This window comes from Pholcus phalangioides, unplaced genomic scaffold (genome assembly GCF_987345545.1).
Source record: "Pholcus phalangioides strain wild (caught in Gottingen) unplaced genomic scaffold, Ppha-v1.0 ptg000011l_1, whole genome shotgun sequence".
Taxonomy (NCBI): domain Eukaryota; kingdom Metazoa; phylum Arthropoda; class Arachnida; order Araneae; family Pholcidae; genus Pholcus; species Pholcus phalangioides.
Window position 1 is genome coordinate 11,056,766 of NW_028301604.1, and position 13,150 is coordinate 11,069,915.

Consider the following 13,150-nt stretch of genomic DNA (forward strand, 5'->3'; position numbering starts at 1 on the left):
TAATATGAGTTGATTATTACTGCAGTCTATTTGATGCTAGAGTGGGTCTCGGGTTGTGTGATTTCATCTCTAATATCGAGTTTTATCTGAAGCAAAATATTTTACTTACGCAATTTCTTCTTGCTCCTTTTTAGTCGTCTCCAGCTCTTTCAGCTTTTGTTCTAGTCGCTCCAGTTGCTCCACTGTTACCTGATAACTATCCAATACTTGTCGTCGTTCAAAATATTGTATCTCTTTTTCTAAATCCAGGTATTTTTGTAGTGTTTCGGCTGATATTTCTACAGGCTTTAATAGATTGTAATTGATAAATAAAAATTGTCAGAAAAGAGTTTGAATATTTCACAAAACTTTTCAACCCTGGAATGCTACCCATCCTTTAAACACGAATTAAAACTCAATGTTTGATGGGGCACATGCCCACCACGGGTAGCATTATAGGGTTAGTAAATACACAATTAATATGCATGAAAAAGCTCTTTCATTCCATAACCTGCTTATTTCGGGAAAACAGAGAAAATCCTCATCGATGGGGATAAATTTCCGTCAGTTTTTATAGGACTTATTCAATAATTAAAACAAAAACTTTGCGTAATTAATACACATGCATAAATCTCTTAAAAATTCAGCGTCATTATGCATATGAATGGTTAGGCTAAATATTCGATAATTTATTTCAATTTTTATTATCAACTGATACGGATATGATTGGAAAAGTACATTAGCTATGTTTGATTTTGTTCAGTTATTCAGTACTTTGTTTCACCAAAACAAAAAACAAAGAGCTAGAATGTCATAAAAAGTAAACTATTAATAAAATTTAACTTTTCGTATGCTTTGAAACTGTTATTCAAGTTTTAAAAATATTGCTACATCTTCATCAATGAGATATGAGGGTTAATTCAATCACGCATACTTTGAAAAGTCCGTTAAAACTTTAACATCAGTCATCAAGGGTCAAGAAAAGACAGAGGGTGTTGAAAGCATTTTCAATAGAAACTACCCCTTTGTCTATCGAATGAGTTCATGTGTTTCGTGGTTAGGTAAAATGAAGTAGATATAAGGAGTAATTATAGTTTTAAACTCATAATGCAAAGGAAGGTTCTGAAAGATAAATTAGTTCTTGTTACAATTATGTCACTCTTAACCGAAGGACGCAAAAATAAAGGCGTAACCCTATGGGGGTAGTTTGAAATGTTTATTCACATTAGAAGATTCACCAGATTTTTAGGTCACTATCTTTGTGAGGGCTCCCACTTTGTAACGTAGGTGTTGTTGACCTAACAAACTTACTAGATCATATTTATTCAAAAGCCTAACGGTCAAGGTAAACGATTCTCGGAAATGAAACTATTTACCACTATTTTTTCTTCATTCATGTCATCCTTATGAGATGTGGTGAGGGTGAATGGAACCGTATTTGTACAAAATTCGTACCGTTCATACCATAAAAAGCTTTAGTTTTTTTTACATTTTTTGCCAAGACCCAAATGAGTTATTAATAAGATCAAATATTTCAAAATGGCAATAAAACAAACGTATATCAAGGAAACAGGCGGAAAAGAATTTCAAACCTTAATTTTTGTTGAACCTTTCTCTTCAATAACAAAGCCAACATCTGGATTTTGATCTTTATTGGGTAATTTTAAAGGGACTTGTATTGACTCATCGTTAGTAGGGTCTATCTGTTTGGAAAAACGAAGTCAAAAAATATATATATTCATTACTGTGAGACAAATATAATATTATTAATTTACGCATTATTTAAAATAATAGATCAAAATACAATATACTGTTCAGTTTTTGATGCAGCTGCAGCAACATTGGTATATTATGATCATGAGGTATACTATACTATACTGAGTGATTCAACACTTTTGATAGAAACTGAAAGGGATCTATAAAATATACTTATATAAGCATTTCTTGTCATATAATGTGTGGTCGAATTATAATAGCAGAGACAGTAGAGGGTGCATTCAGAGCATAGGTTCTTAACCAGGGGTTCAAGAACCCCTTAGTGGTGCTTGGAAAAATTTCAGAAGTCCGTAAACTTGTATGAGAAAGCAATTTATTATTTTTATATTATATACTGAATATTAAGGAAACAGGTATTTCCTGAATATTATGCTGAGGGGAACTCGGAAAGAAAAGTCATCTTGTCTCCGCCAAAACTGGAACCCAGGCTCTCTTGCATACTGGGCAAGCATGCAACCATCTACACCATTGTAGACACGACCCTGCCCTTCTTATTTCACGCACTGTGGCGTGAGGCGCTGAAGTAAAGATGTTAGTAGCCTCTCTTGACTTCAGGAAATGGCCCCCAGATGGGACGGTTTAGAGAGAGAGAGAGAGATAGACGGCTTTTTCTCAGCCCAAGATATCAAGGAAACAGGTATTTTCTGGATATTATGCATTCATTTTATTGGTAGAAGAGATCCGTGGCTGTCATTTCAAAGACAAAATATGGGTCCGCGTCCTTCATTTTATTTCCACAAGGTGTCCGTGAAAAACAAAAGGTTAAGAACCTCTGTTTTACATAATTTAATTTGTTTATCCCCAGCCAATTACGATAAAACTATACAAATTAGAGTTTACAATTAAATTACATATTTTACAATATTTGAAAGAAAATACAAAGAGAAAAATAAAAAATTATATCTGAATTGACACGGTACAACAGGCAATTCATAATGTGATGAAGAAAGCTGGGACAGCGCAAAGAATAGTAGCTAAAAGCTAGTAAAAGAGAGTGTAAGGAGCTTTTAGAGAGTGTTTTGTAGGGCAGCACTTCACCAGTAATCTTGACGGATTTGCTTATATGTGCTTATATGTAATATGTGCAATCAATCATCTGAGGGCACACGTGGTTAAAGCATGATGAAGCTGGCCCATTTCACCGTGAAATTTGGAATTACTTTAACCAGGGATTCCCAAACGTTTTACGTTTGCGACACCCTTGAAGATTTCAAATGTCTCCCGTCACCCCGCCTGATCTTGAGGCACTTCGACATCGCCCTAAAGATCTGTGATACACCGATTAAGAAATAGTCTTATTACTGTACTAAATTCAATATAATTTTGCACACAAAATATATATCGCGGAACTGCTGACTAGCACCCTTTCAAAAACACTATCTCAATCACTTTGTACTCCAATGGATTGTATATGGTGGGCCATTGGTATAGCTTCCCCCTCGATCTTTCTGCTTTCGGCTTCTTTTTTGTGGGGTCATCTCCTGGACATTATGTACGCTATTCCCATCGAAACCCCAAGGACGAACATTAATGCCGTTAATATGGTTTTTTACATTATTTACACAACAACATCATTTTCAACCACACACTCCATAGCGAAAAATGCTTGTTCAACTTTGTTCTACGGCAGAGGTCTTCAACCTTTTTCTAGTCGCGAACACTGCCTGTTCCCATCATCAAAAGATGAGCACCCTTACGGCAAGTTTGACATACCCATAAATGGAATCAGGACGATTTCAATCCTTCAATGCGATTTGTACAAGGTGTTTCCTTGGGACGTTTATCAAGTGCTCGCGAGCACGAAATCGGACACGAGCATTGAGCACTCTGGGTGCTTCAGAGAGCAGCGTGGTGCACGCGAGAAACGGATTGAAGAGGGGGGGGGGTTGTTCTACGGTATCACCCCTTAACGTTGCTACCAAAAAAATTTTGAATCACCTTCTAAATGAAAACTACTAAATAAATTAACGAATAACTTTCAATAGACTCACCTTTTTGGCATTGGCGTACTTCGTACTACCGCATCCCATGTTGAGCAGTTGAACAGATTAAAAAAAAATGGGAAAACAACGACATCGCCATTTACTTGGACTCATTACACTTCAAGAGCACGTCTCTGTACATATAGCAAAACAATATCGAATGATAGAATAAATTCGAGAGGATATTAAAGTGGTCAAATTGCTCAAAATAAAGTTACGTACAGTAAGAATATTTATTTAAAATAACTGCTTGACAAATAGATTATCATTCATGTTATATTTTATATTAATTTTTAGGTCTATTTGACGATATGAAATGGTTTTTTGCTTTCCGCACTTCAATTGGTTTTTACTATTTTTCGCCACATTTCAGCATAAAACATCAAAGCACTTAGGGTCCTAGATCTAATATCAGGAAAACGTTCCCACTATTCTCATAAAAAAAAAAAAAAAGAAACGTTAGCGTAGAGGTTTTTTGGAATGCTATCTTCCATAGCGGGTTTAGTCCAGCTAAAATGACTGGCTTTACTTCGCACATGCAATCTCGCATGACCAGCTGCATGAAAAGAGATCGGCTCTCATGAAAACATTAATCGATCAGAAGTTAAGGTGAATTTAATGAGACTTTGTTGACTGGCATTCAACCGAGTTCTTTCGAAACGAAGTACTCTAGTCCAATACCGACACCGAGTTTTAATAATAGAATCAGAAATGCCAAGTCTATATAGTAAATTGCCAACTTCAAGAATTCTCTACTTCTGCGAGTGGCACACCATCATCATTATCCATCATGAAATGAGAAAGGAATTTGATCCAAAACCATTCCAAATAAATTTTCGGAGAAGACGTATTGAAAAGAATAATGCCGAGCTTTCTCTCATTCAAACTGAGCTTGAAAGTTGAGCTCTTCAATAAATCATTTATATACAGGGTAGTAAGGAAAGCCCCTTGGCCGCATTTTACTAGCGAATCGTTGATTTTAGAACATACTTCCAATTACAAAAAGTATCCATATTACGTGTAGAACTCAGATAGGTCAGTCATGTTGAAAGCGGTTGTGTATAGTTATTAAAATATAAAAATTAACTTTTTATACAGACACTGTCCTCAGAACCCCAATTAAAAGGTTGTTGTCCTGTCTGTCTTGAGGCCAACAAAAAAAGTTTCACGTTTCTAAGTGCAATATTCGTTGAGATATTTAAATTAAAAAAATTAAAGAAAAGTTTGGAAAAAAACAATGTAAAATGAGTTTGTCAGTTAGTTTATGCTGTTTTTTCTCCAACTTTTTGAAACTCTGATTTTAAATTCAAATATCTAAACGAATATTGCACTTTGAAATGTAGAAGTTTTTTTGTTGGCCTCAAAAGAGGCAGGACAACAACTTTTTAATTGGACTTTTGAGGACAGGGTGTTCATATAAAAAGTTAATTTTTACATTTTAATAACTATGCTGCAATATGAATGACGTATCTGAGGTCTACACATTATTTGGGTACTTTTTCTAACTGGGAGTATGCTTCTAAGATCACCGGTTTGCCAGTAAAATGCGGCTAAGAGACTTTATTTATCATCCCGTATATATAATGGAATTGCATCAATACAGACATGATTATTCACCTCAAAGGTATAAAAAATCATTTCACTCAACTCATTAATTAAAAATTAATGATTGAGATTTTTAAATCTTCAGCGTTCATTTCATACAATTTACACACAGTACTTTCACTGATTTGCTCAAAATCACTCCCAGAATAAGTGGGTAATTTTTAGTTAACGAGCAAAATTTTTTTTTCGTATGTTCCCAAAAGAGAATCAGAAAGTGTCACTGGATGATAAAAGCCCTCGTGAGATGATGAAGCGCCATCGATCCGATGTGCTTCACAAAACATAGTTCATGTGCTTCCTGTACAAGTGCCGTCACAGGTGAATGACACCAGACATCATCGAACTCTTGCAAAATATACCATGGAATTTTTATGATAGCATATTTTTCTTATGCAATCCAACAAAGAATGTTTTATTCCTATTCAGTTAAATGCGAATCAGATAAAAATCTTTTTTTGATGCATCGTTTGATGGTCATTATTATTCAAGTACAGTATTATACGTGTGTTTGTGTACTCTTGACCAAATTCATCATTCTATATTTATTTCGTAGTTATATAGGAATACATGCGTATATTTTAGACCTATTTCACATAAGAATTGTGTGTGTAGTTAAGTTTTATTTTTGAAAATGATCAAACGTCTGTTAAATTTTATAATGATTGCAGTTTTATATGTGTTATGAACAAGGTCCGGATGTTGTTGACCTAAAAAACCTGAAAAATGACTATAAAAAACGCCCCAAAAACTTGAAAAAATTCCCTAAAAATTCGAAAAAATGCCTTAAAAACTAACAAAAAAATAATAAAAGAAATTTCTTTAGAGACTGAACCAGTCATTATTTTGACTGGAGGTTAAATAAAAAAAATTCTTATAGTATCTATTGAAAACACCACATTCATTCTCAATATTTGATTTCATCAAATTCCTGAAAAGACAAGATAAACTTCTCTCAACATCAACAGATGTTATTTAGGTATTTGGAGGGGGAGATCTGATCTACTCACAGTGTTAATTTCTCTTCAATTTCAGACGTTTCTGTAAAGACATCAAGACAAAAAAGAATTTCTATAGGCAATAAGTTCGCTTTTTTACCCCATTATTTTTCAAATTTCTTGGTAGCGAATTGGCCTACCCCATTTTTAGAACACTGACTTTAACGATAGCATCAATAAGCTACATGCTCTTCTGCAAGAACTGAAGGATGGAAACCCCCAGAATGTTCGCTGAAGATTGATCTTATGTACGTCATCAGTTCATTCAATATTCAGTCATCATTCAATATTCCCAAGGCAAAACAGAGCTTAAGAAATCTTACTGCATGCAGCATTCCTACGGATCAAAATCATTCAACACGAATTTGCATATTTCAAAATTCCCATGTAGTACGTACATGCAAGTGTGGCCAGCTCTTAGAATTTTTAATGAATACTAAATTTACCTGGAATTGATTCTACAAAAACTTTGTCATTTATAAAGGAATTGAGTGCTGAAAGTAATGCTTTTTTTTGTTTAAAAATTTTTTTAGCCTGCTTTTTATTTTGAAAAAAATTTCAAAAGTGAAAAAATGCCAAAAAATGAAAAAATATTGAAAAATGCAAAAAAAAATCCAAATGGCATCAACATCCGGGCCCAGGTTATGAGGTATATTCAAAAAAATGTAAAACTGACGGAAGAAATATGCAGTGAATGACAATTTATTTCAAACGTATTTATAAATTATTTTGAACAAATATGATGGTTTAATAAATAATAGAAACTTGAAGATTAATTCGATTCCGAAAATGAATATGAAAGGCATTTCATTATTTTTGATTGGAAAAAAACTGAATCAATTGTTACTAAACAATAAATCCCAGATACTGTCTTTTAACACAATTTCAAAGTATTTATACCATTTCAGAATCACTAAAATTGTAAAAACTGCTATACTTTTATACAAATAAAATAGGGTAATTTCCATTCATACCAGCATTCATAACCATCACAATTTTATGTAAAACTTATCAAGACGGGGTAAGAGATTTTCAGCCCCGTACTTTGACATCCAACCATCCCTCGCGTTCTTAATCGGATCTCTATGTCTGGTTTATTTACGGACCCCTCCCCCCCAGAGCAGGACTTTTATCATCCCCCATATTAATTTTCTAGTAAAAGTTTATAGAGTAAAAAATTAATTAAAAAAAGGACGATTCCAATTTTGTGCAACTAATTCAGTATATAGCCCCTCTTGTACGATTTTACGACATTTTTTCAGAGTGATACCTCAGCTAACGATCGTGGCCCAAAATTCAAAGTTACGTTTTTTTTGGACCAAGATTTTTCACATTTTACGACCAAGAAGCGATATAAAAAAGACAAAAACTTATCGCAAGTGAAAATTAACAGCTTCAAAACTGGATAAATGAGAATTAACAAGAAGAGGAGATGCTGAAAAGCTTTCAGTATCTACTTTACACTAAGTATACAACCAATCATGAGCGGAGATGCGGGGTAATGTCCCCCCCCACCCCAGCTTCAAAGGTTGAGTCGACTGATCTAATGTATGTGTATATATGAATTCACATTATCATCATCATCGTGCCCCCCCCCCCCCTCCAGACTTCCATGTCTATCTCCGCCTATGCAACCAATAGCAGCACTAAAGCTGGTGTTGACATCACCCAGTCGAGTTCGTAGGTGTCCTCATCCATTTGTGATTTGGTCGGCTCATTTCTGTATTTGATACCTACAGATGAAAAAGAAAAGCTTCTAGAATGTCCAGACTATTTTTTCAGTTTGATGCTCTGAGTTTTGCACTCGAAAGAACGCGGGCTCTGAAAACGTAGGCTACTTTTTTCTTATTTTTGCTAATGCATTTTCTATTGGCTGAATCTTTCATTTTACATGAAATGGTTCGAAAACTTTCAGAATAGAAGTGGAGGTACCTGGAAAAGATTTCTAGATGAACAGTAGTTAATCGGGCTCGAGTGGCGCAAATTCTGATTGCCGGAGTGGCGTGGTGGTAAGATGCTCGTCTACCGCCGTGAAGGTTGCTTTCACGGTCCCAGGTTCGAACCCGAGGGACGGTATAAATAAGATATTTTCAATAGCGAGCTTGAGGCGACCACCAACAGACAGCGCCTTCATTTCCAGCCCAATAATGGCAGTAAATTGCAATATAGCGATATAGCCAGAGTTGGTGTGTTTGGTGAAGTAGAAATTCTGATTATGTGATTGTGTGTGTGCCACTAAAATTCAGCTAACGAGGCGGCTGTTTTTACGCGTGCATTCATATCAACGAAAATGTTCATAAACCTTATTCGTTAGCCGAGGCAGAAAAATCACTACAAAAAATTTTCGTTAGCTGAAAAATTTGTAAGCCAAGGTATCATTGTACTGTAAATAATTTGATATACGTAATACTTAAAAATAATAGTTGTATTTGAGAGAAATTAGAAAATATGCCATCGATATGAAACTTAATTTATGGAATTTTGTTTCGGGAAATGAATCAACGAAAGTCTAACGAATAACTGGATTAATAACTAAGTTTTAAGATCTGGAGATAAATTCATTACTAAAAATATACATATATAAATTATATATAGTTACAAAGAACGTATTTCACGTACCTTTAGATTTATGTTTAGTTTATGAAGATTCCAGTCTTCTGATATCCCGAGTATTTGAACCGAGAATATAATATTTCAGCAAAAGTAATTGTTTCATGTTTCGAGAATGATAATTTCGGTTTGACTGTATTTATAGCAAATCAACTGCATGTTAACGACATGCAGAACAAAGTAATCAATGTAACATCGCACGAAAAACTGATATCGAACAAACTAATAGTCTTCTGTATCCTATACTATTTTGCTTTAAATATGGTCAATAAATAATAATACGATAAATGTTTTCTGTGTAATTATCTTACTCGACCATTCTCGAGAGGTTTGAGAGCAATCTCGGAAAGATATCCATCATCCGCATTTTCTTCCAAGATGCCACGTGTTGATTCAACATCTCAATGAATGTCAAACATGCGTCGTTGTTATACCCATGGTTGGTGCTCTTCACTTATCGCTGTCTACTTTATGCGAGAGTTCGGGAAGGGGGCTTTTGTTGTTGACTGAAGAATTCGTTTCCATGGTGTTATTCTAGCTGGATTTAGAAGCAAATCAGAAATAAGAGGCGTCGCTTCAACTGCCTTGTTAGAACTGCCGAACCGTTAAGTTCATCCTATCTCTATGTGTGTTTGTCTGAACGAGTTCATTTTAAGGTTTTTCCATGTTCTATGTGTGTGTGTATATCCACTCATAAGGTTCAATATAAAAATAAAATTAAGCTTCAATACTTAATATTTATGTTTCACTCTAATGAAAATTTTATATTAAAATGATAGGACGCATAAATATATTTACATTCGTTTTATGCCTCGTTCATTGCCCTAAATTTAACGTTAGCTCGTTTTTTCGTTTCTATGCTACAGCGGTTGTAACTGCAGCAGGGTTGGACCCAGGTGTAACTGACAAAAAGGAGATAAGTAAATTTGGATGGTTACTTTAACGAAGCATTCATTTTCTTATGGTACAGGGGGTTATCTTAAATTCTTATTAAGAAAGTTCTTCTAAAGAGATATTTTTATCTTACTTTCTCTTAAAGAAATAGTTCAAATGAGAGGTGTTAATATACATAGAAGGGGATAATGTAACTGTACTTTTAAACTCACACGGAGTTAATTTCTGGAATTACTCTGGAAATAGCGATGGTAATTTTGGCGCAATAATGAATGAAAATGTTGATTAACTTGGCTTAACTAAGATAAATAAAAGTTCATCTCTATCTTCTTCTCTATTTACAGTGTAAATTTAAAAATGGAATATACTGATAAAAAGGATAAAAATGAATTCTTTGAAATGGAGGAGGCTATAATACAATAATATATTTATTATATAATTCATATTTTTACATAGAAGAAAGTCTATAGAAACGCAAAGTAACAAATCAGGAAAGGCACCGTCCTTCTCGTAAGTACAATTCTTTCAAGTCCAAATATTGTGATGGAGCTCTGTATGGCACAGCAAAAAAAATCGTCATCTGTGAAAATACATAAAGACAAAATTTTAGTACCATTTTGAATTGAGAAAAATAAAATTATTCCCATTGCAAAAATGATGGTGATGTCGATAGTAGACGTTTACCATGCTAGGTCCTCCCCACCACCTGATTGGCAATTCGGTAACAACCCAATCGTTAGCATCAGACGTGAAATTCAGATGATAGTAAGCGTCGGTCAAGGTACTGTGTAAAGTGCCACTTAGAGCGTTACTCGAGTATTCTCCAGCTATAGACGGTCCTTTCCGGTATTCCATGTGCACACACAAATATTGTGGAAGATCCATCTCCGTCCTGAATTTCAACGCTGTAGTCTGTCCACCGCGCAGCACTATTGTCGCATAAGTTCCTATGAAATGACAGTTGCACAAACATATTATTATTTTATTTATGAACAAAATTCAGGTATCTCATTCGTTTTTATGAAGGGCTGTGTATTAAATCTATTTCAGCTGTCGAACACAAGACTATATGAGTCGGCTTCTACGATAGATTCCAACATACTTATGTGCCTACTTACGCATCAACTTATACACGTATATTTGAAAGAAACGATCAAGAAAATACTTATAAAAAATAGAATTTGTGCACTCTTATTAATATTAATTTTAAATTCAAAGATTTTGGTGTGTAAAGTGAATAAAACCAAAATATATTTTCCTCTAATTCTTTGACTTAAGAGCAAAACTTACCGTATTTCGATCAGAGATAGGCCAAAGCGAGTCATAACCAAAAACTTACCTCTTTGGAAAGAAGACGTGACTCCAATGAGTAAAATGAAACTTTACTCCTGAGTGTCTAAACATGAGCATGGGCACAAGTAATATTTCATTTCGACTATTAACACGATGAAGCAGCAAAGTTTATAAACTTTAGGGCTTCATATATTTTTTCATCGTTTGTTTTCTCCTATCGATGCCATATATGATTTTAATCTCATTAAAGACAATTCACGTAGTCAAATTCATACAGATAGTATTATATCTTACTGAAACTTGTACATTATTTCATTTTAAAAAGAAATGTTACCTGATGCTACTTTTCTAGTTTTCCAATTTTTAATTCCATCAATAACAAAATCACACCAGTCAGAATTCCTGTGATCAGCTCGAAAGTTGCACCATAAATAAACGTTTCCCATTGGCAAACTCGGATGTGGTCCATAACTATCCATAGACTCTAAATGAAAATGAATAAATGAATGGGAAAACAATTCAAACGAAAACATATATTCGAGAAACTGTAAGAAACAGTATTATTCGGGAAAAAGACATTGATAAACGCAAAAATATTTTTTTCAGCGTTATCAATCGGTAATTGTACTATCATATAATTTTAATTTATCATAATAACTACTATAGATCTCGTTAAAATAGTTAGAACGAATTGTAATTAATTTGTGACTTTCAACGATTATGGAATTCAACACATCATGAAAAATTAGTGAGAATGCTGTTGAACACTTCAGAAAGCTATTTTATTATTGCTAAGGTAAATTATCACGTCATCTTCAATCGAGTGGCTAAAAAGATGAACATTTCATTGTCTGTCTGAACTTCTAGTTGGATAATACTATTCAAACCTGAATTTTTAAATGTCGTACACATCTTTTTCAAAAAATTAGAACACCTCAGAAATTTACGAGAGCAGTTCACGAAATGCTCAAGCTGGAAAGACCAAATTAAGGGTACGGTTGTAATTTGTATATTCATCTTCTAAGAGATTCTTCTTGAGCACATCGGAGGCAAAAAATTCTCATAAAGTAAATTGAATGTTTTTAAAGTGTCAAATTACTTTTTCCTCTTTGTTTCAAAAAATTAGAACAAACCAAATATTGTTTTAAAAAATTAGAACATATTGAAACGGAATATTGCATGAATATTTTCATGAAAAATTTACAGCAAACTTCAGCGAATTCGTGTTCTATCTCTTTCCTTGTTATGTATGTAAGCCAAGAATCGTTCAATCTTTGTAATACGGGTAGAAAAACGGGACATTTCTGCAAATGAAAAATTGCATGTGCATTTGGTAGGACAGTATGAGGAAACGCGTGTTGATACCATTCTAATACATTGTATTGTGGCCATCCTTGGACTCAGCCATTGGTGTATTTACAGGGGGGGGGGGCTATACCCCAAGGTGGCAAGTTCGGAAAGACGGCAAATTTTTAGTAATGGGTGGTCAAGAAAACTAGTACAATGGAAGAAGGGTGGCAAAAACATTTTCTTCACTGGCAGTGAAACCATAAATCCGCCTTTGCTACATAGTGACCAAACGAGTACGTAGAGAATTTTCAAGCATGTAAGTGACCAAAATATTAACCTAGAGAGCATGAGACCAGGTCAGTGTGCAGCCGAAAAAAAAAGTCATGAAAAGAGTTTGTGACCGAAATTGTGTGCAAGCATTTGAGCTACCAAAAGAATGATATAGATAGCAAGTGACCAGGTCAACGAGTAGTGACCTAGAAAGTAATTAACCCGGTCAGAGAGTAATTAGTAGCGCAGCCCAACGAGTTCGCAAGATTGTGATTGTCAGAGAGAGCGTGAGATCAGGTCGGTGAGCACCCGTAAGAGTCACCTAGAGCATGTGCAAGTATGTGAATGACCAAACCAGTGTGCAAGCAAATGATATAACAAAAGAGTGATCTTCAGAGCAATGGATCAAGTCAGTGAATGACCAAAAGAACTACCCGGAGAGTGTGAGTACGGGAG

General features: G+C 34.5%; 2 protein-coding genes across 3 annotated transcripts in view; both read right to left on the reverse strand.

Annotated features, from left to right (window-relative positions):
• synr (BH3-only protein sayonara) overlaps positions 1 to 9,394 on the reverse strand; it is a 41,153-nt gene extending 31,759 nt beyond the window's left edge. For both annotated transcript variants that reach the window (XM_089238995.1, XM_089238994.1), the window contains exons 1-4: positions 8,957 to 9,394; positions 3,747 to 3,871; positions 1,572 to 1,682; positions 110 to 285 (exon numbers count right to left, since the gene is read on the reverse strand). In XM_089238995.1, coding sequence (XP_089095121.1) covers positions 110 to 285; positions 1,572 to 1,682; positions 3,747 to 3,785 — 326 coding nt within the window. In that variant the 5' untranslated portion in view covers positions 3,786 to 3,871; positions 8,957 to 9,394. The remainder of the gene's footprint in view (positions 1 to 109; positions 286 to 1,571; positions 1,683 to 3,746; positions 3,872 to 8,956) is intronic.
• An 898-nt stretch (positions 9,395 to 10,292) lies between these two features.
• The window catches only part of LOC149080047 (cysteine-rich venom protein AnHyalC-like), a 41,604-nt gene continuing 38,746 nt past the window's right edge, over positions 10,293 to 13,150 (reverse strand). The window contains exons 7-9 of the mRNA XM_089238572.1: positions 11,469 to 11,618; positions 10,526 to 10,788; positions 10,293 to 10,421 (exon numbers count right to left, since the gene is read on the reverse strand). Of these exons, the coding sequence (XP_089094698.1) occupies positions 10,329 to 10,421; positions 10,526 to 10,788; positions 11,469 to 11,618 (506 nt within the window). The 3' untranslated portion in view covers positions 10,293 to 10,328. The remainder of the gene's footprint in view (positions 10,422 to 10,525; positions 10,789 to 11,468; positions 11,619 to 13,150) is intronic.